General features: G+C 44.4%; 1 protein-coding gene across 1 annotated transcript in view; it reads left to right on the top strand.

The window, feature by feature from the left end:
• Positions 1–26,359, top strand: part of PPFIA3 (PPFI scaffold protein A3) — an 838,878-nt gene that overhangs the window by 421,263 nt on the left and 391,256 nt on the right. Inside the window, exon 16 of the mRNA XM_086930190.1 lies at positions 17,454–17,611. Coding sequence (XP_086786316.1) covers positions 17,454–17,611 — 158 coding nt within the window. The remainder of the gene's footprint in view (positions 1–17,453; positions 17,612–26,359) is intronic.

The raw sequence follows: 26,359 nt of genomic DNA, 5'->3' as shown, positions 1-26,359 counted from the left end.
AGTATTTCCCTGTCATGATCCCAACAGTTAGTTTGGTAGTGCCCTGTCATGGCCGTAGCAATGGTGGATTACTTCTTGTAGTACCCTGCCAAGACCTTAGCTTTCTGAGCTTCCGTGCAGTAGTGTCCCGTTGTGACTTAGGCAATGGGAGCTTACATCCAGCAGTGTCCTGCTATAATCCTTACAGTGTGAGCTGCTGTAAATTCCCTGGCATAACCTTGCAGTATGGACCTCTTCTTTTTAGTATTATGCTCTGTATGGTGAGCTTTCTCTGAGTGTTGTGAAATTTCTGCAGTTGGCTTCCATATTCCAATTTTAAAAGGTTTCTCCTGTCTGTTCTTTTACCATGTCCCAACCAAAGCTTGGTGATCTTTTTTTGAATACCCTGCAGTATCCAGTAGGGTGAATGTTCTTCTGGACATGCCCTGTTATGATCCAAGTTGTTGGGCACTACTTGTGGTAGTCCTGTGTTATGAACCTTTCTTTTAGTATGGTGTAACTTTTAGCAGGGTCCTGCTTTATCTGAGTAGTACACACCTTTTTCTCTGCAGTAAGAACTTCTTCTGTATAGTAATTCACCATGACCTTCTTAGTTCCAGAATGGTGCTACAGGATTTCCTTTCCAGCATGATAGACTATCAGTCCCCTTTGACTGTGCGGGCCCTTTGATTTTGGAAGGAGTTTGGAGTTGTTTGGTCTTTCCTGCGCTTCTGTGCTCCTACAATAGGGCACATGTTCTTAGGAAGGCCTTTAAGTGCATTCTTGTGTAACTGCTTTTGGGGAATTTGAAATTACCGTGTGATTTGATTTTTCCGCGTCCCCCATAGGCCACTAAACGACATGGAATCCCCAATTCCATGTGATTTTACACATAATTACACAGTTCAGAGCAGGTGATATGAATGTATGAGGGGGCCGGTGCGTGGGTTGTGGGGCGAGGGAGGAAGGTGGGTGAAATGGGGGAGGGAAGGGAAAGTCTTTTTTTTGGTGTTTTTTTTGTGTTTTTTTTTTTTTTAGCAGGAGGAAGCATTGCATGAATTAATCTAAGCCACTGGTAATTTCTCAAGTCGCATCTCCGCCCATTATTTTGCACATTGTGCCACCTGACTTTGAACCCAAGCATGTGCAAATCAGACTGACCCTGCTCCAGTGGGAATACTCCAGCCCAAACTGTTGGGAAAAAGGGCTTTGAGACTTGGCCGCTGTTACAGCCAAAGCCAGATGTGATTTTTCTGTCTAAATAATTTGATAAGGTTATTCCATATGGTCTAAATCCTGGGTATGCAAAAAACTAACCACTAGTAATGCATGAAAGTGGTTTTCATTTTGGTCAGCCTGAAAACAGTTTGCATTAGCTAGCTTGTAATAAGATGGGAGTTAGTGATAGGAAAAGGTAATTGGGAATTGGAACTGTAGTAGAAAGCATAATAATTTTTTGCTTTATGAATCATTTCTGAATTCACGTGCTGGTATTATTCCACCATCTAGTGCTTGGCCCTGGAAATGTGCCTATTTCCTCTTTATTTGTGTGTCGACCAGTAGATGTGTATAGCCATCGCTTTATGACGTTAAACATACCTCCACAGTCCTTTACATTATTTTTGGGGCCATTTGTTTCTGAATCATTGTCCAGACCTTCAAGGTATAGACCACTGAGGATAGTGCGGAAAGAGAGCAAGAAAACACTGAAAAGGAGCAGGAATTATTCAAAGTGTACGTCAAACGATGAAGGAAACTAAAAGACACTGAAAAACACTGAAGATGCAGGTTTTTCATTTGTGCTACAACCATGTTAGTCAGAGAATGTACGTTTGGGATGTGGGAGTTTTTTTCCAGGACATGGAAAATACCCCCTTTAGGTTTTGCCCAGTGCCATCCAAAAGTTGGCCAGAACACTTAACACAAAGAAAGCAACCTTTGCCTACCCAAGAACCATGAGTCCTATTGGTGTAACACTAATCCTAAAGTTGCCCAGAACAATTAACACACAGAAAGCAACCTTTGCCTACCCAAGAACCATGAGTCCTATGGGTGCAAGGCTTGCAAGGAGTTTCTCCCTAGAACTCTTAAAGTAAGAGAGAAAGAAAGGTGGTTACACTATGCTGGTGTTGCAGTCAAAAACCAAGGAGCTTGGACTGTTGAAAGATAAAGAAAGGTTTGAGGAAGCCATAGTAGCACGGGGAAGGGGCCCTACATCGAAGAAATTGACATTGGGAAAGAAGAAGTGTCTTAAAAGTCACAGAGCATACAAAGAAACAATTTCCCACAATGACTAAGCGTCGTAGTGGGATGGAGTTAAAATCCTTGGACTCCAAGCCTGTGAAAACACTTTTGAAACGAGCCTAATGGAAGTCAAAGGGAAAGCAAAAATCAAAGAGTCCCAGATGTTGAAACGCAATGAAACCATTGGTGGACAAACCTTCAAACTTGGACTTTGCTTCGAAAGGATTTTAAGGGAATGACTGTATAACCCTGAAGAGCAAAACCCCCACCCCTCGACACCCCCAACGCCCACACATTGCTGAACAAGATCATAGCAAATTTGAAAAAAAATGCTTCGGCTGCAGGATGAAATTGTAAATTCTATTACAAAAGAAGAGGTTTAACGATGCCCACAAGGAGTTTAGGATCCCTGTGAGAACAGAGGACTCTAAATAAAGAACAGGTAGAATTAGAACTAACAGCACCTCCTGAACCTTAAGAGGAAGAGCACATCTATAAGATGGAGGCACAATCACCATAATATGCGGGACACATCAGTGACAGCAGAAGAGGGATGGCAGGACCTGGATACAGTTAACTAGAAGAAGGCATTGACCCATACCTTTCAAGACCATCACACGGAAATGATCTGGATGTGCAATGTAGTTCTAAAAAGAAAATTCTAACTCCTTTGGTATGCACATCAGTGAGGGAGAAAAAGATGAAAACCTTGAAGGAACATGTCTTTCCCATCAGAAAAAGAGCAAAAACAATTATTGATGGACGGAATGTTGCACAATGGCAAAACATTCACCCCCAGTTACAGATCTGGGTTTAATCCATCGTTATTTTGCTCACCACGCCACCCCAGTTCAGACATGGCCCTATGCAAATCAGCCTTGACCCTGTGCCTCATGGGAACAGTCCAGCCCGAACTGCCAAGCCATGTCTTCCCTGGACCGAAATCAAGCATCCTAGGACCAGTTTCTGGCTATCGTGACTGGGGATGAATGTTTTGCCATTGTGCAACATTCCGTCCATCATCTTGTGTGTTTTGCTGTTCACCCTATGTGGGAAGGGTATGCCCAGACATGGGTCCCGTGCCCGTTAAGCCACTGGAGTCAAGCTATCCTGGCTGAAGACGGCTGATAGCCAGAAACCGGTCCTAGGATGCTTGAGTCCAGGGAAGGCATGGCTTGGCAGTTCGAGTTGGACTGTTCCCATGAGGCACAGGGTCAAGACTGATTTGCATATGGCCATGTCTGAACTGGGGTGGCTTGGTGCGCAAAATAACGATGGATTTTACCCAGATCTGTGACTGGGGATGAATGTTTTGCCATTGTGCAACATTCCGTCCATCATCTTGTGTGTTTTGCTCATCAGAAAAAGAGGGCAAAAGCTGTGATTCAGGAAAGCAAGATGATGTAGAAAGGGGACGACATGGTAACCACAGACCTCAAGGACGCCTACTTCCATATCCCGATGAATAGCAGGCACAAGAAATATTTTATGTTTATGGTAAGCAATAGATTATTTTCTAGCATTTGCGGCAAGAATTTTAGATTTGATTAAGGACACAGTGGCAAGGATTATGCTTTCTCTATCTTTACTACTCCAAAACAGCAGTCCCAAAACAAAAAAAACAGTAACACACAACTACATATTCCTTGAGGCTTTGAATCATGGCTCCTCAACAGCCCACCATTAGTATACAGGCATAACAAACTAAACAGTGAGACTCCATCTTGACTGCCTCTTTCTTTGCTTTAATAGTAGTCCCATTTATAAGTGAAATAAAAGACCATAACAGGAACAAACCACCAGACAAGTAGCCAATCAATGTAGAGTCACCGAAGTCCAGAAAAATCCAGATACCCAAACAGACTTGCATCACCCTGGCACATTGGCATTGTACGTGATACAAAAGGAGCAGCAGCTCAAGGATGTTTCAATCCTGTTTTTGATCGGAGCCTGAGATCGAATGAAATGAATGAATCCTAATCCACAACCCTGAAAGAATCACAAGGGCGGACAAAGAACAGTAACTGTCATAATATAAAACATGGATGTTAAATCTGTGAAACAACACAGCTTACCTGTCCCAATGGGGGGATAATCCTTTCCTCTGTCTCCTTAATGGAATCTAAAATTCTTGTTGCAAATGCTTGACAATTTTCTATTCTGTGGCAGGACCGCAGGCTCGGATTATGCTGGTTTAAAGCTGACAAACCATAACAGAAGAAGAATACACAATAGGTCTGTAACAAAAAACTTTAGGCACAGAATGAGAGGTCCAATCAGCGACCAGTAGAATATCCTTCAACCTGGATCCCATCACAACTGCTTTGGAAGCTATGGCTCACTTAGCAGAATGAGTCCCATGAGTAGACACATTGATGCCATCTTCAGTCATGATCCAGCGGACCCACCCGGCCAAGGTCGTAGCAGAGACCAGTTTAAATGGTTTTTGACTGCCCAACAACAGAGGACCAAGGGGATCAGCTCTATAAGACAAAGCGCATTCCTAATAAACCATGAAACCTCCCACTACACACAATTTGGAAAAGCTGGGTAATCAACGGCCCGGGACATAGTGTTCGTTTTTTTAGAGATAAGAAAAGAAACACAATCCGGCGAGAGCAACCTGCCTGCTAAGTCATGGCTCTTGACATCCGACACCCGCAACACAACTTTAAACATTAAAGCATACTCCATTTTGTAGAAATCTGTCTCAAAGACAGCTCTGAGGTATTGTAGGCGTGGGAGTAGGGACGACCGTGACACCAAGTAATGGGGTTAAAGAGGGCTTTATTTTTATCGCTCTTGCAGGTTTGGACATCAACGTCTTTCTATTTCTAAGAGTTAGTCTCTCTCGTGCGAACACGCTGGGGTCCGTGGCGCTGGTGTTCTGGTCTCCTTAAACGGGTGGTGAATGCCTGTTCTCCCCGGTGTCTCCTCGAAGAGGTGTTTTCTCAGCTGCCTCAGGCTCGGGTGCATGAAAGGAAACCAACAGAAAGGGAGCCGTTAGTGTCTTGTCCTCTATGGGGTTTGCACGAGTGGGACCGGGGTACGTGAGGGAAACCCAGTGTCTCGTGTCTCAGATTATTTACAGTACTAGGATGGTGCCAGTGAGGTGGGGTGAAAAGGTAGGTACAGGGAGGGAGAGGGAAGCGGATGGGACGGGAGAACAACACAGGGTAGGAACGAACAGGGGCTATTCACACTATGCTACACTCGTTCACTTCGCCTCCCTAACCAAGCTGCCCAACGCCGCCGTACCTGTGACAGCCACACTCCTCCCTCGGGAGCGTGGCACGGCGGTTCGCAGGGTCGTTGGCCTCCTGGCTTCCCTTCACCTTCCGCTTCTCCGTCTCCTCCGCGATGTTCCTCCGGGCCGGCTTCCTCCACGCTTTCTTCGGTATCGTCTCCGTTCTCCGTTCCTCTTGCTTCCGCCTGTCTCTCCTCCTCCGGGGTGCTTGCACACCCAACGAACGTCACTTCCCTGCTTTTGGCCAATCGGGCGGCTCTGACGTCCATCGAGGGTGTGTCTTCCTCCTCTCTGACGAACGCCCAGTTAAAGGAGCCGCTGTTGCTGTCGCAGTCTTCCGGATCGCGTCGCTCATCACCCCACCGTCCTGACTGAAAAGAAGGAGTCGGTGGAGGGTCAGCAGGGCGAGGGTTCCACCATTCATGAGAGGTAGGCGCCCCTACCCCGTTACACTCCACCCCCCCTGGATTCGCCCGTTCGGGGCGAATAGGCATCCTGGAAAGGAAATCGGCGTTCCCATTGTCCCTACCCTTCCTGTGTATCACTGTGAAGGAGAAGGGCTGCAGAAACCAAAACCACCTTAGAATTCTCGCATTCTGAGACCTATTTTTCTGCATCCAGTGCAGAGGGGCATGATCTGAAAAGAGTACGAAGGCCTTACCCTCCAAGTAGTATCGTAGCTTGTCTACTGCCCAGCGAATGGCTAGGCATTCCTTTTCCACCGTTGGGTATTTGCGTTCCCTCGGGTGGAGTTTCCTACTCACGTAGAGTATAGGATGTTCGATACCATCCTCTCCTTCCTGGGACAATACTGCACCGATTCCGCTGTCAGAGGCATCAGTAGCCAGGGAGAATGTCTTGTCAAAGTTTGGTGGTATGAGGACTGGACTAGTTGTGATCGCAGTCTTCAGTGCCTGAAAGGCGTCCTAGGCCTTTTCGGATGGAGGCATTGGAAGGGTGTTTTTGACAGTTTTTTTGAGTAGATCGGTAAGGGGGCTGGATAGGTCAGCAAAATCCTTAACGAAGCGTCTATAGTAACCGATATGGCCTAGAAACGCTCGTAGCTCCCTTTTTGTCGATGGGAAGGGGGTCTGGGTGATGGCTTTGATTTTCTCTTCTTGTGGGGCAATCACTCCTTCACCAAGCATGAACCCCAGGTACTTCACTTTCGGGAATGCAGCTCGTGATTTTTTTGCATTCACATGCAACCCTGCTTCCTGTAGAGCCCTCAGGACATTAGTCAGATGTTCCAGGTGGTCCTCCCAGGTGGTACTGAAAATGACTGTCGTCTAGATACACAGAACTATATCGGGTATGTGGTGCTAGCACCTTATTCATCAGTCTTTGAAATGTTGCCGGGGCTCCGTGGAGACCAAAGGGGAGTACATTAAACTCAGAGTCCATCCTCTGTGGCAAAGGCGGTTTTGTGGCGGTCCTCCTCCCTCAGTGGGACCTGCCAATACCCTTTGGTGAGGTCAAGGGTAGTGATGTATCGGGCCTCCCCAATACGCTCGATTAGTTCGTCCACCCTGGGTATGGGGAAGGCATCGAAGGAGGAAATATCATTCAAGGCGCGGAAATCCATACAAAAACGGGTAGACCCGTCGGGCTTCGGAACCATGACTATGGGTGATGCCCAATTACTCCTGGACGGCCTTATCACCCTCAATCTTAACATGTCCTGTACCTCTTTCCTCACATCGGCCCTTTTTGCTGCTGGAATCCGGTAGGCCCTCTGTTTTAGCACTTGGCCTTCCTTCGTTTTGATCTGGTGTTCTGCCAAATGGGTACATCCCGGGGTGTCTGAGAATATTGCAGAGAAGGGGGTCAGGGCTTTGGTCAACTCTTTTTTTTCGTAATCAGTCAACTCTGTATTCATTGGAAGATCCCCCAAGGTGGAGGTAGTGTTGCTGGAGGGCAACACTAGATGGGCGGACCGAGGAGGTGGTCCTAACCACCGCTTTAGGAGGTTAATGTAGAAAGTCTGCCTCCGGGTAGGAGACATTTGCAGTTGGTAGGTCGTCCTCCCATACGAGTTGAGGACTTTATAGGGCCCTTTCCATTCACTTTTGAATTTTTGTGAAGAGGATGGAAGGAGCACGAGGGCCCATTCCCCTACATCTAGGGTCCTCCATTTCTTGCCCTTGTCGTAGTAATGTTTTTGGCTTCGTTGGGTTTTCTCTAGGTTCGAGTAAGCCAAATCCCTGAGCTTCCCCAGTCTAGACCTCAACTGTTGGGTGTACTCTAGGAGACTTCTCTGGTCCGCTGCCTCCTCTGTTTCCCAGGCTTCTCTTGTGATTTCCCGAAGGGATCTGGGCTGCCTTCCATAAAGGAGCTCGAATGGTGAAAACCCTAAACTACTCTGAACTTGGGCTCTCACTACGTAGAGGGCTAGGGGTAACATCCTATCCCAGTCCTTATTTTCTGCGGTCAACAATTTTTTTAGGGTGGACTTTAATGTCCTATTGTACTTCTCTACAAGGCCGTCCGTTTGGGAATGATAGGCGGACGTTCGGATATGGCAGAGGTCCAGCAACTTACACACCTCTACCATCATCCGACAAACAAAGGGGGTTCCTTGATCCGTTAGGATCTCCCTCGGAAACCCTACCCGGGAAAACAACTCTACCAGTTTTTCTGCTACATTCTTGGCTGTAGGGGCGCTGAGGGCGAAGGCTTCCGGAAACCTGGTGTTGTAATCAACTACCACGAGGGCGTAGGTGTGCCCTCTGGAGGTCCGAGGTAGGGGACCGATGAGATCCATACCGACTCTATCCCAGGGATTTCCTATGATGGGTAGGGGCTGTAGGGGAACTGCAGGCGGACGTGTCAGATTCTTTTTTTGACACACCTCGCATTGTTTGCAGTAAATCTCTGCCTCTTTATAAATCCCTGGCCAAAAGAATAACCGTACTATATTCTGAGTCGTTTTCTCTGCCCCACTGTGTCCTGCTGTGAGGTGGGTGTGGGCATAGGACAGTATCTGCTCTCTGAAGTCTTTTGGAACCACTAGCTGCGACGGATCTCCGGCTTTCCCTTCTCTGTACAACAATTCGTTCACTATCTTGAACCTGGGGTACCCTTGAGTAGGGGTGTTTTGCGCGATGTGAGCCGCTTCCCACGCATTAAGCAGGGAAGGGTCATTGGATTGGGCAAATTTAAAACCCCTATCTAAAGCCCATGGCTCGACCGACAGGTATGCCCCAGCTGGAAGGTCTTTAAGTTCCCTCTTAAATAGGGACAGAAAATCGGGGTTGTCAACTCCTAGTATGAGTTCTTCAGGTAAGGACTCCACCACCCCCACCTTCACTATACAGGGCTCTCTGCCTATCGGATGGATGGTTATGCGTGCTAGAGGGTATGTTTTGACGTCTCCGTGGACGCATCTAATGTGCACGCTACCATCGTGGCCTACCTGGTCAGGACGTAGCAGTTTTCCCTGAATAACAGATTGCCTACACCCTGAATCAAGGAGGGCTTTTACTGGTCTGCTGTTTACCCGTACCCTTACATAGAACGATGGTCCCATTTCGGCGGTGTACATCACGGCTTTAGGGATGTAGCCAACTTCCATGGGCTCCTCTGTGGTTCTTCTGTGGGGACACAGTCGTGCTATATGACCCCATTCTCCACATTCATAGCATTGCGGGCCCTTCAGGAAGGGGGGTCCTTCAGGTCGATAGGGTCGGGGCTTGAGTGGCTCGGGGACCGGTTTCTTTCTATCCTTATCCTGTTTGGCAGGAGACGGGACTGGCTTGCTGTTTTTGTCAGTATCCCATGTGAATGTCCTGGGAGCAGCCCTGTTGTAATTCGAGGCCATTTCAATAGCTTGTGCTGCCGTCAGACCTGGATGTTGTCTCAACCATCTTTGGGTGCCATAGGGCAAAACATCCATGAACTGTTCCAGGATAATGCTAGACATTATTTCCTCCTTGGTGCGTGTGTCGGGTCTTAGCCACTTCTCGGCGGCCATCTTGATTCTCAAGTACATGGTTTTAGGGTTCTCCCCAGTAATACCTTTCTCTTTTCGGAAACGAAGTCTGTATGCCTCCGCATCCATTCCCAAATGGTCTAGTATCACTGTTTTGATGTCCATATAAGAGGAAGTACCGGAGTGGTTGGCCACTTGGTAGGCAGCCTGGGCCTCTCCTGTCAACAGGGGGGCAAGGAAGAACGGCCATTTGTCCTCGGGCCACCCACAGGCCCTAGCTGCCCGTTCAAAGTTCAACAGAAACGCGTCTGGATCTTCCCCTGTCACGTATTTCTGCAGGGCCACTCCTGATGGGTGTGGTCCGCCTAGTCTCGGTATCGCGGCACTAGGTGCCTGTACGACTTTGTGGAGATTGGCCATCTGCTGAGTCATGGAGGCTTTGAAAAGTTCTCTGTCGGCATCTACAGTGTTAATCTGCTGGCTGATTGCCCATTCTAGCTTTTGTTGCCCGTCTATGAGCGTCTGGATTACTTGTTCCATGGCCATGGTCGTTTCTGAAGGAGAGGATCCAACTTCTGACACCAGTGTAGGCGTGGGAGTAGGGACGACCGTGACACCAAGTAATGGGGTTAAAGAGGGCTTTATTTTTATCGCTCTTGCAGGTTTGGACATCAACGTCTTTCTATTTCTAAGAGCTAGTCTCTCTCGTGCGAACATGCTGGGGTCCGTGGCGCTGGTGTTCTGGTCTCCTTAAACGGGTGGTGAATGCCTGTTCTCTCCGGTGTCTCCTCGAAGAGGTGTTTTCTCAGCTGCCTCAGGCTCGGGTGCATGAAAGGAAACCAACAGAAAGGGAGCCGTTAGTGTCTTGTCCTCTATGGGGTTTGCACCAGTGGGACCGGGGTACGTGAGGGAAACCCAGTGTCTCAGATTATTTACAGTACTAGGATGGTGCCAGTGAGGTGGGGTGAAAAGGTAGGTACAGGGAGGGAGAGGGAAGCGGATGGGACGGGAGAACAACACAGGGTAGGAACGAACGGGCTATTCACACTATGTTACACTCGTTCACTTCGCCTCCCTAACCAAGCTGCCCAACGCCGCCGTACCTGTGACAGCCACACTCCTCCCTCGGGAGCGTGGCACGGCGGTTCGCAGGGTCGTTGGCCTCCTGGCTTCCCTTCACCTTCCGCTTCTCCGTCTCCTCCGCGATGTTCCTCCGGGCCGGCTTCCTCCACGCTTTCTTCGGTATCGTCTCCGTTCTCCGTTCCTCTTGCTTCCGCCTGTCTCTCCTCCTCCGGGGTGCTTGCACACCCAACGAACGTCACTTCCCTGCTTTTGGCCAATCGGGCAGCTCTGACGTCCATCGAGGGTGTGTCTTCCTCCTCTCTGACGAACGCCCAGTTAAAGGAGCCGCTGTTGCTGTCGCAGTTTTCCGGATCGCGTCGCTCATCACCCCACCGTCCTGACTGAAAAGAAGGAGTCGGTGGAGGGTCAGCAGGGCGAGGGTTCCACCATTCATGAGAGGTAGGCGCCCCTACCCCGTTACAGTTATCCTTCCAGGAATCAAGAAGGACAGAACGCTGTTCACATCCCACAATTGTGAGTATCGAGGCTTAAGGAGGGTTTGCCACCCTGATACCTTTTAGCAGTTTGCACACCAGAGGAGTCATACCTACTGGGTTGCCATCAATGAGATCATGCCCAGTCGATAAAGCTGACCTGAAATTATTTACCGCCTGTAACATAATCTAGTCTCAGCACACTCAGAAAGGAAATTGAACACATCCTTTAACTGATCCCACGCGATCCACCTCCTGTTGAAGGCACCACCCAACCCATCCCTTCCATGCAGAAGAATATAGTTTGTGGGGGAAGGAGCCAAAGCTTGCTGTATGAATGTGGCAGCTGCTGTTGAAATACCTTCAACATGGCTATGTCTTCCAAGCCATAAGTGTCAATTGGCCTTGGAAGAGAAGAGTATGGGGGAGCCCACTGGGTCCAAGAGACGGTATGGGACTACAAGGTGGAGAATGGAGAGGGCCACTGACATCTCCAAAAGATATGGGAACCAAAGTTGCATCTTCCAGATGGGAAATCAGTACAAGGGACGCCTACTGGCATCTGGCTTGGGTCCGCTACCCTCGAAATCATGGCAAAGGGCGGGAATGCATAGTACATCAGTCCTTCCCAGTTCTGAAGAAAAGCATCCTTCGCTAGGGCCATTGGATCCGGCCTCCAACTTTAAAATCCTTCTGTAAGCATTCAGACATGATGCTCAAACCCAGGGACATGACTTTCCGGAAAACTCCAGGATGCAGTCCACCAGAAATCTGGAGTTCCAATCCGCCATCAGGTTGTCCTTGCTGGGAAGATATTTCGCCATCATCCTAATCTTCTGTGAGAGGCAGAAATGGCAAATGTCCCTGGCGATGTTCACAAGAAGGTGTGACCTGGTACCCCCCAATCGGTTGATGTATTGAACCGATGAGACATTGCCCATCTGAAGAAGAATGGAGCAATTGCTCTTCACCGGCGATAGAGCCCTTATGGCGAACAAGCTATTCATATGAAGTTGCAGTTCTTCTGACAACCACTGGTAGAAAAGTTCATATGAAGTTGCAGTTCTTCTGACAACCACCGGTAGAAAAGTCCTTACACCTTGCTTCCCAACCCAACCGGCTGGCGTCAGAATCAATGGTGACATCGGGAACCACCTTGAAGATGGCTCTGCCATTCCAGACCTCTATGTGCTGAAGCCACCACTGAAGGTGCTCTTGAGCCTTGGGAAATAACGGAACCATGCAATCGTAACTTTAACTTTTCTGCAGATAGTGGATTTTTAAGCGCTGCAGAGGTCTGTAGTGTAACAGACCGGGAAACACTGCTTAAATCAAAGAGACTGACAGGCCACAATCTGAGCCAGGGTTCTCAAAGACACCATTCGGGCAGATAGAGTCGACTTCAATTCCCATTTGATGGATTTCACTTTCAGGGCAGGTAGAAGAAGCTGAGCCCTAACAGTCCACCTGAAACCCAAAAATGTTTATCTGCTGAGAGAGAATCTGCATGGATTTTTTAAAGTTGATCACAAACCCTAAATCCTGCAGCAGGGACACCGCCAAAGACAGATGAATCAAGAATTGATCCTTGTCTTGTGCCAGGAGAATCAAATAGACAATCATGCAAACACTTAGCTCTCTGACGTTCCACCACAGGTTTCACAAGCTTTGTGAATGCCCATGGGCCGATGAGAGTCCAAATGGAAGGGTCAGGTACACGTACCATTGATCGCGCCACTGGAATTGCAGATAAAAATGGTGTGGGGAAAAAATCTGAACTGAGAGGTAGGCATCTTCAAGGTTGAAATGCACCATCCAACTCTTCTCTTGGGGGAGATCCCTCAGGAGGTGAACACACTTCGTCTTGAAATGGAGGTACATTACTGAAGGGTTTAATTCTCTTAGGTTGAGGACCAGTATTTGACCACTTTTTTTTTTTCTGAACCAGAAACACATTACTACAGACACTTTCGGGTTGTGGGCAGGTGGAAGCAATGGCTTGCTTTGACGAAAGTTCCAGAATCTATGAAAGACATGTCTTGTTGGGAAAAACTGAGAAGAGGAGCGAGGGAATTCTATACAGTACCCCTGAACCATGTACAACCCCCAACAGTCTGTTGAAAGCTGGGCCTAGTTGTGAACAAAATTGCATAGTCTGCCCACCAGTGAAAGATTGAAAGAAAAGGTTTTGTTACCTGAGGGTAGACTATTGGAGGTCTGAGTACACCTTTTGAGGCCTCTTTTACCCATAGCCTCAGCCTCGTTGAACGACGTCTCTTTGAGGACCATGCTGGTGAAAGCGGCTGGCCGAACGTCCTGTTCCTCAGCCGGTCAATCCAAAAAGGGGATTGAATACCTTTTTAAAGGAGGATTGGGCCTTGTCAAGGGAAGCAAAAGTATTCACAAACTTCCCGGTGTCTTTCTCGAAGCAGTCCCCAAACAAGTACACCATCAGAAATATGGAAAAAAAACAGTGGCTGGACATATGTATGTTCAAGGAACGACAGAGGCACTTATCATGACTGCGGAGCAGCAAAGAAAGAGGCAGTCAAGATCGTGCCTCACTGTTTTGTAGGTAATGCCTGTATACTATTGGTGGACTGCTGAGGAGGCGGCGTGGTTCAAAGCCTCATGGGATATGTAGTTGTGTTTTACGTGTTTTTTTCTTTCTTTATTGTTTACTGTTTTGGAGTAGAAAATATAGAGGAAGCATAATCGAAGCCTTTGGTCCTGCCATAGAATAAAATAGTGTTCTATTTGGGATAAAAACACTGTCAGTGTTTACAGGACTTCTTGCCATTATTGCAGCTCACTTGAAATGCTAGGGGTACATGTGATCAAGCTGAACATCAGGGGTCAATGAAACTCTAAAGGAGCAGTCAAACGCATAAAAGTGCTGGAACTCATGGCACTCTTGCTGGTGCTGAAAGCCTTTCATAGACACATCAAGGGGAGAGTGGAGCAAATCCAAACAGTCAACACAACTACAGGTGTTCTGCCTAAACAGACAAGAGAGGACCACATCACATGTCCTCTCCAAACTAGCAGAGGAAATATGTAATTGGGCAATCCTGAGAAGCATATCACAGGTATTTGCCATGCATACAAACCATAGACACAGACAAAAAAAAGTCAAGCAGACATTTCATATGTTTGGAAACTAGACCAAGAGGTAGTACTAACATATTCGAATGGTGGGGAATGCCAGAGGTAGCCCTGTTGCAACCCATGCAATTGAGAAATGACAAGACTTCGCTTTGAGTAACCCACCCCACCTGTCTTGAAGGAATGCCCTGTCTTTAGACTGGTCAGTGACCATTGCATATGCATTTCCCCGATTCCACTGATACCTCTAATGATAAGCAAGTGCAGACAGACAACCAGTATGAAGATTTTCACAGTGGGCCAGACAAACATGGTTTTTAGATCTTGTGGAGACGGTACACGAGTGAGAAATAAAGTTACCAGTCACTAAGAGCCTGTTGACAAAACAATAGGAATAGGTATGCCATCCAAAACCAGCGCACTGCAGCCTAGCAGCATGCCTCCTGAGGAATTGGATTTTGGTCACCGAGGCCTACTGCACCATTGAAGTATTAAGACCGAGTAGGAGCCCGACAACATGCAACTGTTACGCAGCCAAATGGAGCAGAGTCATCCACTGGTGCAGGAAAGAGAAATTAACCCACAGTCTGACATTGGAAGCACAGCCTGACAATGGGCACCCCCATAAAAGGTACGTAACTCACTTGCTAGGCTTAAATCTGTTATTCATTTCCAACAAGGTACATCTATCTGCGAAATTTGCATATACCTGAGGATTTACTAGAAGGAGCCTCTTAACTACGAGCCATCAAAATATTCTTTGAAGGGTTAAGAAGGTTTGCCAGGTCTAGGTCAGCACACACATTCATGTGGAACCTTCGCCTAGTGCTAACACAGCTCAAGGTTATGCACAAAGCAGGACAATAAAGACTGGATTCATGATTGCCACTGCTTCATTATGCAGAGTTAATAAAATGCAAGCGCTCATAACACAGGATCCCTACCCACAAATACAAAAGGATATAGGTTGGTCATGAGGAAGAACTCACAGTTCTTTCCTAAGTGGTATTTCACTTATCTATTATTACATTTACCAGCTCTTTTCCAGCAGGCATAGAAATCACTGTACTCACTAGATGACAGGGGAGAGGTAACTCTGCAAAACAAAACTGTGTAAGAAAGGGAATCAATTCTTCATTTCAGTTTTCACCATCAAACAGATGACATGATGGATAGTGCAGACCATACAAATTTGCTATGGACTAGCAAGGAAAAGGTTGGATAGCAAACCAAAACCACACTCGATTAGAAAGACCAAAGCTTCACTAGCCTTCATAGCTAATGTATTTATAAATGACATCTGCATGGCAGCCACATGGTCATCAATTCACACCTTCAGAAAACACTCCTGAGTGGACCTCAATGTTAAACATTAAGAATGGGTGGGCCAGAGGGTGTTGAGACACCTGTTTACAAGCACACTCCCTTCATTCCAGCCCCCAAGTGTATTTAATAACTTTACATGGTCTATGCACAGCATGTGAGTACAGAAAAGATTCAATCTGCAGAAAAGAAAAGCTTCCGTTTTGGATTCCCATGCCATCCTTCTGTCTCCCCAAAGAAGATATGTGAGTTTAGGCAAAATGTAAGAGGATAAGCCTGAAGACAGTACAGGGTACCAAGAAGGGAGAAAAAGTACCTAAAGATGGCAAACATGCACTGGGGCATTGTGGATGTATGTCTGATGTTATAGGGGAATGGCTATACCGAACTAAAAGTTGACCACCTAAACAAAAAAAATTGTTTGGAAAAATAGGACATTTATAGACCCAACCACTAGATGACAAAATGATGCATAGCACTTGAATGCAGAAAAGACTTCAAGCTGCAAAACTATTGTTATTGCTAAATATTTTTTTATTTTTACATCGCACTTAGTTATACATCAAACTGTTACATATATTGCTGCTACAAATATTTTCAAATTAAGGAACAATGTGATATGCCCAGAATAATATGATTTCGCTCAAAAACTGAAGCAAAGAATAGTAGTACCAAGGTCTCTAGGAAGGAAGGAAGAGAACTGACCCATACAATATTCCTGCAAAATCTCTTAGTAGCAAATGTTTTAGTACAAAAGCTTTGGTGGGAGGAACCTTGGTTTCAGGCCTGGACTGGGAACCCAAAGCAGTCCTGGCAAATTTTGTCAGACCAGCCCCTGTACAATGCATAGCGAGCGCAGCGGGTGAGCCTGACCACTACAAATGGGGTTTGAGGGGTTGGTTCTCCTACCAAGAAGATTTGGGGGAAAAGTGTGCATTCTACAACACATTCGTCATTATATATTCTATTTTATTAGCCTATAAAGCACAGTAAACTCTTACCTTACAGTGCACCAGGATACAACAATCTATTTTTGGGGCTCTTTAATTATTCGCTCACTATCACCCTCCAACAGTGCCTCTCATCTCTCCATAGCCCCTCTCGCACATGTATTATTTTATTATAGCACCTCTCATACAGTGAAGGGTGTCTGAGCTCGCACACACATACAGAGACAATGAATCATACATGTGTAAATCCCTTATAGAAAATGTTGCAAAAGGCAAAAGGGGTTACAAGGTGTAGGATTCACATGCCATCCATACTGCTAGGCACTAATGATAAGAATGTATTTCTACCCAAACAAACCTTTTCTTTTAGCAGCATCAGGATTATGAAAGAATGGAAAAACATATCTTTCTGACCTGTCCCATACAGCTTGCATGCAGCTCTTTGATGACAGTTCACAGCTCACTGTGCTAGATTACAATTGTAACTTATGAACTGCACAGTACCCAAAGAATCTCTGAGACAAAAGCAGTATCTGAATATTGTTGTTTGATGTGCATGGTACATGTTCTTTGCAGCAGGCATATTAACCCTCTGCGCTTCCTTCGATGAGTCAAATTTGCCACTTGACAAAACCCCCAACTCTCTCCAGTAGTTAAATGAATCACTAGAGTTAACTTGACCCTTTTATTGTTGCCTGAAAACTGCTGAATGTACAAGGAACCTTGCAGTTCTTTTAAAACTGCTACACTTCTACAAAACTGACCTCCACTAACAAACATGGACCCCCGCCCTTCCAGCCTCCTGGGGGAAATGGCCGATTTCAGTTACGGCCAATCCGGCCTTGACTGGTGTTAGTGTAACCTTCAGTGCAGGCCAACACACTGATGATGGGTGGGACACTGATTTTATCAGAGTATGTCAGTGCAGTCTCATGTCAGTCGGGGCTCTTTTCTAGAGGGGTGTTTAAAGCTGTCTAACGCATTATTGAAATTCAGATCACTGTTCTAATGTGGCGTTTGATGTAGCCACACATTCCTTATTGTTGGTTTGTCATTGTTCATCTGTGCTGTATGTTGAGTGGTTGGTGATCACCGGAATATTTGTGTCTGTCCTGCAGAACCACGTTCCTAAAGAAGAGGCCCGTGATGAAAAGTCTGGGATGCAGAGTGACACTACGCCACCCCTCACACCCCGTGCTGTGCGTCTAGAGAGAATGACACAGGCGCTGGCACTACAGGCCAGTGTACTGGAGGATGGGCGGGAGTCTCGAGGCAGGTGCGTTCCGGGATCTTACATGGATGTTTATAGCCTTTAAATCCGTCGCCAGTGGCCATGTTATGGGTGACTCCTTTTGGGAAATTATGGTATATCACATTATTCCAGAGCAGCATAACCTTTAGATTAGGCCCTTGGATATTTTTCTCAGTTGCTGCACTCCGTGCAATATTTACACTTAGAGGACATAGGAGAGATTTTCCACAATAAATTACATCCAAGAGCACAAAACGTTTACATTAGACAGGGGAGGGAGTCGATATGGCAATATCAAATAAGAGCAAAAATAATATTCAATCTGTCACCTCTAGCAGAATAATTGAATCAAATGAAGGTATAGTCCTCCATATCGCCTCTGCAGCTTGGTAAGTAAAAAGGGACATGGGATAGCCAATGAATGGTTCATGCAGCTTGAGAGATATAGTAGAAGAGATTACAGCTGTGTGTCCCCAACTGGGGGTCGTGAAATTCAGCACAACAAATAAAGACTGGCAAATGTGACTAGTTAAACACAGAATTTGAAGACAGAGGTCCAATGTCAGACTGGTTTATTCTTTTAACATGTGAATTGGTGTTTGCTTTTCTTTCTCTGACTCCAAAGTGAGAGGAGTTTTTAAAGTGAATTGTGTTCTATTGTAGATGTTGTTTTTTGCAATACACAACAAAATGTAAATACCTTTAAATGAACTGTATACATCCCACAGTTACAAAAACAAAAAATAAGAACATTTTTGGGGATTCTGACGTGTGCTACAAATAAATATTTTAATAGGATCAAAACAAATCAAGACAAATCTTGATGCACAACTCATAAGAAACCTGATTTCCACACATTATCATTTGTGTGATGTATGGTTTTCTCCGTAATATTGAATGCCTGTGTAAATTTATTGGCCATTTCAGTGGAAAATGTGCTGTCTGTAAGTGACAGTGTTCTACCATAGGATGCTTAAGTTACATTAAAAAATGTCCATGCGTCATTTCAATTACAGGTTGGTGGGTTGTGAGTGTTGTTTTTCCAAAGTGTGCGCTGTGGTTCTGAAAAGTTTGGGAACCACTGGATTAGAGGATGTGTGACCCTATTCAGATAAGTGGTGCGAGATGGAAAGGAGCCACTGCATGTCAGTCCTCTACATTAGACCTGTTGATGGCCTCTGCAATGTAGATAGTACAACAGAATAGGAGGGAGCTACCATGTGGCCTCAGATAGGTGAAGTAGCTAGGTACTGGGCTCATTATATTTGACTCAGTTTAGGAGTTGAGCCACTGGAGGGCAATGTATGCTCTCTACAGCTTAGCAGTGGAATTATGGAACAGCACTTGATCTGCATCTACACCATTGTAAATGAAAAAGCCACTGTATGCTGTTTCATAGGTTTCTAAGTAAAGCAAGCGTTGTGGATTTGACCATATGGACTTTGCAGACTTTCAAAAGATTTGCGGAAACTGTATTACATGTGCATCCAAGTAATCAACACAGGGGAGAACAGTCCATGTAAATTCTTTTGCAGAGTTATAAGTGATGCGGTGGTGGGCAATATCCTCTGTAGCAGCATGTTAAGTGAGTTAGAGAAGATACAATGTATAAAGGAAGAATGCTGTAACTCTTTGAGGAAATAAAGGGGAGGAGATGCCAATAAAGGACCTTTCGCTGGTGAATGCAGCCACTGCACAACCTCTGCATTTGTGGTATCTGGACCTATTTTTCCCCTCTTCGATAAACTACACAAGATATTGCAGTAGAAGGCTGGATCTAATTTCCTAGATAGAGTGCAGGATTCTACACCAAAGCTTTTTATAAATGGCCTAATCTGCCCTCCTTAATGAGTACTAAAAGCCCAGACATTTAAAACCTCCTTTGGACTGCATTAATATTCTGAAAAAGACCTCTCTTCACATGGTCTATCTATTCCAATGGAAATGAATCTGCATATTCAGTGTAGATAAAAAACATGAACCTTCTGATTAGCTTTATAGGAGGATTACCTCTTTATTTTCGTTACCTTAGGCTGGTTTGCTATTTTCTTTCATTGTGGTTCATCTGACTAATGGTATAGAACACAATATATGTCCCTCTTCCCCACCTTATTTTCAGTTTTTTATTTTTTATTGGCAAACACGTAAAACCTTTTCTATCAAATTAAACCAATCTATTAACATTTTTAATTCAGTCTCTGGATGATCATGTGACTACTCAAATTAATTGTACACTCTAAACTAATTTTAAATATATGCAAATACATTTCAAGGTGATCACCTTTTTGTATATTGTCTTACAATACCCATTAGCAGAGTATACTAACTTATCTCTTAAAAAAAAGTCATCAAGAATATCCTTCTTGCAACTTAGAACAATTGCATTTCTTTCAGGTCCTGGTACTGTAAGATGCAACAGGAGTAACCACATACAGACATTTATATATTTTGTGAGTGGATTTATTTGCCAAAAGGAATAAATCAACTATGAAGCACGGTGTATTCCCTTTTATTTTGTGAGATCTGTTGAAAATGTATTATTTAAATTCTACCACACATGTGACAGAGTGCTAAATATTAAGAAATACACCAACCTGATTATATCTAAAATTACTCCATATCCCCTTTCTTAAAGTTTGACTGTTGTGCTGCCTGCATACGTAGCCAACTCAACTACTATCTGTAAAGCAATTGAAGTTCTTCTTTGCATCTGGAATACAGATTTTGTTGGATCATACATACATGTCCTCGAATTTACAATGCATTAAATTAAAAATAATTCAATTGGACCTATGTTTGGAGATAGTTTTGCTTACTCTTCTATATTCGCTTCCAATCCATTCCCTAATTTAGATATATTTATTACAAAGCTATTTTCATCCCCAAATAGTAGAGAACCATAACTTTCTTTGTTAACTTAACACAGCTTCTTCACCAATTATCTATTAAATAAAAATGTTATCTTGTGTTCCATTCCCTGAAATATCTGAAGTGCATGCATATTTTCTCACAGGAAGGTATGTTACAGTATCACACACTTTCTGTCTTATGCCTACAAATTAATGTAAAATGTCCATACCTTACATATTATTTTCAATTTAGACATGGAGAATTTAAATTAAATATTGTAGCTTTACAGACCTGCCACACAGTATTTTAGCAGCGATTTTGACACCTGGGGCTATCATAGATAAATGCATTTGTGTAGGCATAGATTTATAAAAGAATAACATTTGGTCACTGCCAGGTAGTTTCCATGTTGAATATGTTGACAAATACACTTCTGTCATGAGCAAGAGTAAATGCATTGTCAAGATGGGAATGTGAAGGGAAATCCCCTAAAATTGATTAGTGTAATAGAAAGAAATTTAAAACAAAATAATGTAGAAGTACAGATTCACTTTAGGGTCACATTTCCTTATGTGGAAACATACACACTTAATAATTTTGAATATTTCTTTGAATCTGAAACTCTAGTACCGCAGTAGTTTTTTGGAGCATCTTAAAAAAAATCAAATTTGCTTCAAACATATGAATATACTTTAAAGAAGCAAATGTGTGACTTTCTCCATGGAACTTTTGTGAATCAGGCCCTTAGTTTCAGTTAATCAAAATCCTATTCAGCAGTTCTTCAAAGTAAGGAAATTAATTATACTATCTAATTATTGAAGGGGTGAAGTAAAAGGAATTCTATAGCACTCCACCATTGGATCTTCCATAGATACCTATGCTTGAATCAATCCCTGTTGTTGATCTGGAGGTCCCTTGATAACATTTTATTTTAATAACCCAGTCACCTCATTAGAAAAGACTTTGACTACAGCCAATGAGATGAGTGGACTGACCTCCATCCTTGACCCTCCTCCCCGTACCTATACGCAGAACCTTCTATACTTTGCATTGGTACTGCATGTTGTGTTGAAAGAAGTCAGAGCTCCGATCAGAGATATTCATTTTGGACTTTTCACAGCTTTTTTCTGGATTTCCTCTTTAGAGCATTACTTCTATCAGTGCAACCAGATGTTTCCCAAGGAAGAGAACAGGAGAGAAATATCTGTGCCAAATACTGACTGAATCCCCTACAAAAAGCCTTTTTCAGGGCTTGTGACCCATGTGGACAAGAGTCTTTTGTGCATAACCCATATCTTAACTGGAACTGTTGCCTTTACCCTCGCCACAAACCAAAAGGGAGTGCCGACTGTACTGGAAATGAACAGCAGAAATGCTCAATGACTGCTCAGTTGACCTTAAATGAGAAAGGCAACTGACCAGCCATCGTCTGATGAGCAGCTTGCAGCTCTCATCTTGAAGTTAAGAAACCTTCAAAGTGCTACCTAGAGGGGCATCTGAGGAACTAAAAACAGTTTTTCAAGAGTGCTTATCAAACGGAAAGGTTCCTCAAAACTTTTGATGATACTCCTTTGACTATGCCTGTGGAGACACCTACAAACATCATTGCTCCAGCTCAGTCCACTTCATTGAGAGACCAGCACACACAGTGCCGTCGCTGCTGATGACACCATCATTGACAGAGATACCGCGTCATCGAACTACTGTGAATGGCACCACCATCTACAAAACCACAGTCAATGATTCCATTATCAATTGTACCACAGTCTACTAAACCACCATCAACAACATCACTGTTGAATGCACCAAAGATGTAAACGGTCTTTGAGTCCATTGATGGAAAAGAGAACTTCAGCTCCTGCTGATACTTCCCAGTCAAGATTTGTCACAGTAGCCAGATGCATTTATTTACACTTAAGTGAAGTTTCAGAATGAGGAGTCTTGTTGAACAGCTACAAGCCCAACCACATGAAGTGTCAGGGTGCTCATGATGTTGATAGGAACCAGTATCATCATGAACCTCGCAAATGATGTAGATACTCCTATGAGGCAGGGCAATATCATTGGGGCTACCACCATCAACATTAAGATAGGCAATATAATGAATATTATGAAGATGCTCAAATCTAATAACGCCCTAGGTTTATAGTGCCATTTGACCTGATTGACCGCTTGAATGAGATGGTGCAGGACTATCATAATAGATTTCCTACTGTGCCATCTCACGGAAGAGGGTGCACCTCAGTCTCCACGTCCTTCGATTCAGTCTCAGCCACCGCCAACAACCTGCATTGCCTCTGCCATGTTAGCCACAACTTCCACCCCCAACTCACATATCAAGTGGTGTTACAGACCCATCATAGAATACAGATCTGCAATAGGAATAAGAACGTAAGGACATTCAAGACCAACGACTGATGAATGGGATGATTATGTGACTTCTACCACATGTGCACTGACCCCAGGCTGAGTCTCTTCCTGATGACATCTCCAGGATCCCCTTTCTGGTGGAAAAGTCATCAAAAAAGTTTGGTCTATCAGTTTTAGTCATAGAGACTGACTGTTTCTTATGGCTTTAAAGAAACTCCATGGAAATCAATAGTAATATTCACTCAATCAATCAACCAGTCAGGGTTTTGTAAAGTGCGCTACTCACCCGCTACGGTCTCAAGGCGTATTGGCTAATATTATGGATTATAGCTGAAGTGAAAGCGACAAAATCATGCCTGAGCCAGCTTCTATATCGGCGATAGTCCCATGCTCGATAAGAAATACAAGGCAATAGATAATGCACCTGTGTGCCTAACATGACATCCAAAACCTGATTCAGTCGGTATCAAAGCTGTACAGTGGCGTCAAGAAATCCATCTTTGCTTTGCATAGCCTCTCCAGACAAAGAAGACAGAAAGATGGATAACGTTGGTAAGTGTCCACCTTACCAGCACCTATTTACTAAAAGAGCTAATTCATTAGCTATAGTTGGTCGCTATGACTTGTGAAATTTGAGCTGTGATGGGCCCATACCTCGACCTCCTTTCTGAAGGAAGGAAGGTAAGAAAAAAGCTATGACGCTAAAGGAAAAACCTTTGGTGGTAATGATAGATGGGGCCGTGGATGGGCCAAATATTGGATTTAGACAGAAGATGGGGCAGTGACCATTAGACAACAAGGATCTCTAGAGTCATTGTTTTTCGGACCAGAAGTTCAGCCTTGTGTGCTAGCCAATGCCGTTGGACAGCAGTCAACTTTTCAGCAAGCAAGTTAACGAGACACCACAGTCAATCAAATCAGACACATAAGCAACCTGCTTCTTAAAAGTTTTGCGTTATCAATAGCAAATGCCCTTTTATTATGCTTGAGGAGAGGACTATCATCCTTTAGAGTCAACTACCAGCTGTATTTCCCCTTAGAGCATCAACACACTCCACAGACGCCATATTATCAGCAGCCCTCTTACCAACTGTCAGCAAACCGACTACCCTACTTTAAACAACAATCTATGAAGAAGCCTGCCGCTCAGAGAATGCAAGACTTGATACATTGACCATGACTCGCAGCTGGCCCTGTTCTCGATCAGCTGGATTTTATGGGAGATAGGACCTCTGCTTTTTACTATCATTGACAGGTCATTGTATCTGACATGGGAATATTGGCTGTAGTGAAATATGGGCAGATGTACGAGTTTAACCAAAGGCCTCCTCAAGTTCCACTGTGAAAAACTTCTCACCCCACAGAGATGAGGTCCATGATTCAGAAAGGGGGCTTGGAGCCTGTTACCTAACACCAGTGAGGCAAAGGGTTCTCCTCTGAGATCAGGAGAATGGACCTTCGCCAGCTCACCAAATACTCACAGAAGCAGTTTTTCAAGATCGTAACTCTTCAGTTACTTCCAGAAGTAGAGTCCATGAATTCTCTAGACGTGCAGGATGTCTATTTTCACAAACCTCACCGGCCCAAGCACTGTAAGTATCTTAGATAGCTGGATTCCAATACCAATTCAAGATTCTTTTGACTCAAGTCGGTAGCAAGGATATTCGAAAAATGCATTGCTCCAATGGTGTCTTACCTGTGTCACCAAGGGCCTCTGGTCTTCCACTACTTGAATGATTAGCTAGTCAAGGAAAAGACCTTTCCAAATCGGAGTCATCCTCAGGTGCTTTTATGCAACTGTTTAACAAAGTGTGCCTCTCCCTCAGCACAGCCAAACCTCATTTGCATTGTACCACTTACGTTTAATTTCTGTGCACCATCTTGATTCCAAAATAAAGTGAGGACTTTGTCAGAGGAGACAATTTTTTACTTACAACCGCTCATTCAACAGATACAGAAAATGAAGAGGATTTCTGTCTGACTCTTTAAATCTCTACTAGAGATAATATACTCATGTATCCCATTGAACCCATATTGCAGGTTGACAATGCATCCTCTGCTAGAGGAGTTGGGCGTTGAGTATACAGATTCTTCGACAGCACATTCAGGTGACAAATAACATCAGGAACACTTTAGAATGATGAAGAATAAGATATATAGATGATGTGCTTATGATTTGGAAAGGGGACGAAGAAATTCTAAGAAATTACTGTGAGTGGCTGAACAGCAGTCAAACAGATCTGAGATTCCCCTTCAATTTTGATAGACATCAGATTGATTATCTAGATGTCACCATCAAGTGTCATGATGAGGAATTGTATACCACACTCTTTAGAAATCCCACAGAGCGTAATACGCTCCTAGAATACCATAGCTCACACCCAAGGGCACTTCGGGATGGCCTCCCCTATGGCCAATTCCTCAGAATTAGGCGTAATTGTAAATTTAAACAAGATTTCTTTCTAGAGGCTGAAACCCTATGTCAAAAACTGATGAACAGAGGCTACCCAAAAAAACTGGTGAGAAGAGCTATGAAACGAGCTTGGTATGCCCATAGAGAACATCTCTTACAACCTAAAAAGAGGGAAGCCCTTAAGAGAATAACCTGTGTGACAACATTCAGCACAGTTAGCAATAAACTGTGTAAAGTCATTAAAAAACATTGGCCGGTACTGTCTCCCTTGGAACTTGACACAGGGACGCCCTTATTTTCCTTCGAAAGAGGTCGTAACTTAAAAGACCACTTAGTGCGAGCTGCCACTATAACTAAAAAGAAAACAACCATAGAGACATGTCTGAATCTTCCACCTATTATAGGACACTACAAATGTAACAATTGCACTTCATGCGAGTTCACAACCAATACTAAGGTGTTTGAATATGAGAATTGTAAACACATGTTGAAATCTTTTACTAATTGTAATTCTAAAAATGTTATATACTGTATTCAATGCCCATGCCAACAATTGTACATTGGCCAAACTACACAGCAGATAAAAACCCGGATATCGCAACACAGGAGCAGAATTCGTTGTAAGGTGTTATCTGCACCCCTAGTGGAACACTATGTGGAAAAAGGACATTTACAATGGCAGGTTGTCGATCAGCTCTTGTCCAATACCAGAGGAGGCAATCAACAGACAATTTTGGATCGCCTTGAGTGCAAATGGATTTTCTTATGCAAAAGCATTGAGAAAGGACTCAACACTCTTGATGAGTGGAACAGCTGTGGCTAAATCTAGATCGATTGCTTCCTTTGATGAATATATAGTACAATGTTTTGTACATCTCCTGCAACCTTTAATTTCACGTTAATTGTATAAGTACTTTTCTCTACATGCCACTGCAGTTGCTCACTCGAACTGTGCCTTCGCTTCTCCACTGAGCAGGAGCAGTATAATATTTGACATCTCCTCCTAGCTTTAATGTTATGTGAATTGTACAGCGTTTGGTTTACAGGCAACTGCAATAATTCTTTCGCGCAATGTTCACAATTCCGCACTGAGCAGGCGCATTGCCACAAGACATATCACCCCCAGGCATGCGCAGTTT

This window comes from Lissotriton vulgaris, chromosome 7, assembly GCF_964263255.1.
Source record: "Lissotriton vulgaris chromosome 7, aLisVul1.2, whole genome shotgun sequence".
NCBI lineage: Eukaryota > Metazoa > Chordata > Amphibia > Caudata > Salamandridae > Lissotriton > Lissotriton vulgaris.
Note: the sequence above shows the minus strand (reverse complement) of the source record. Positions and strands in the feature narration are given on the sequence as shown.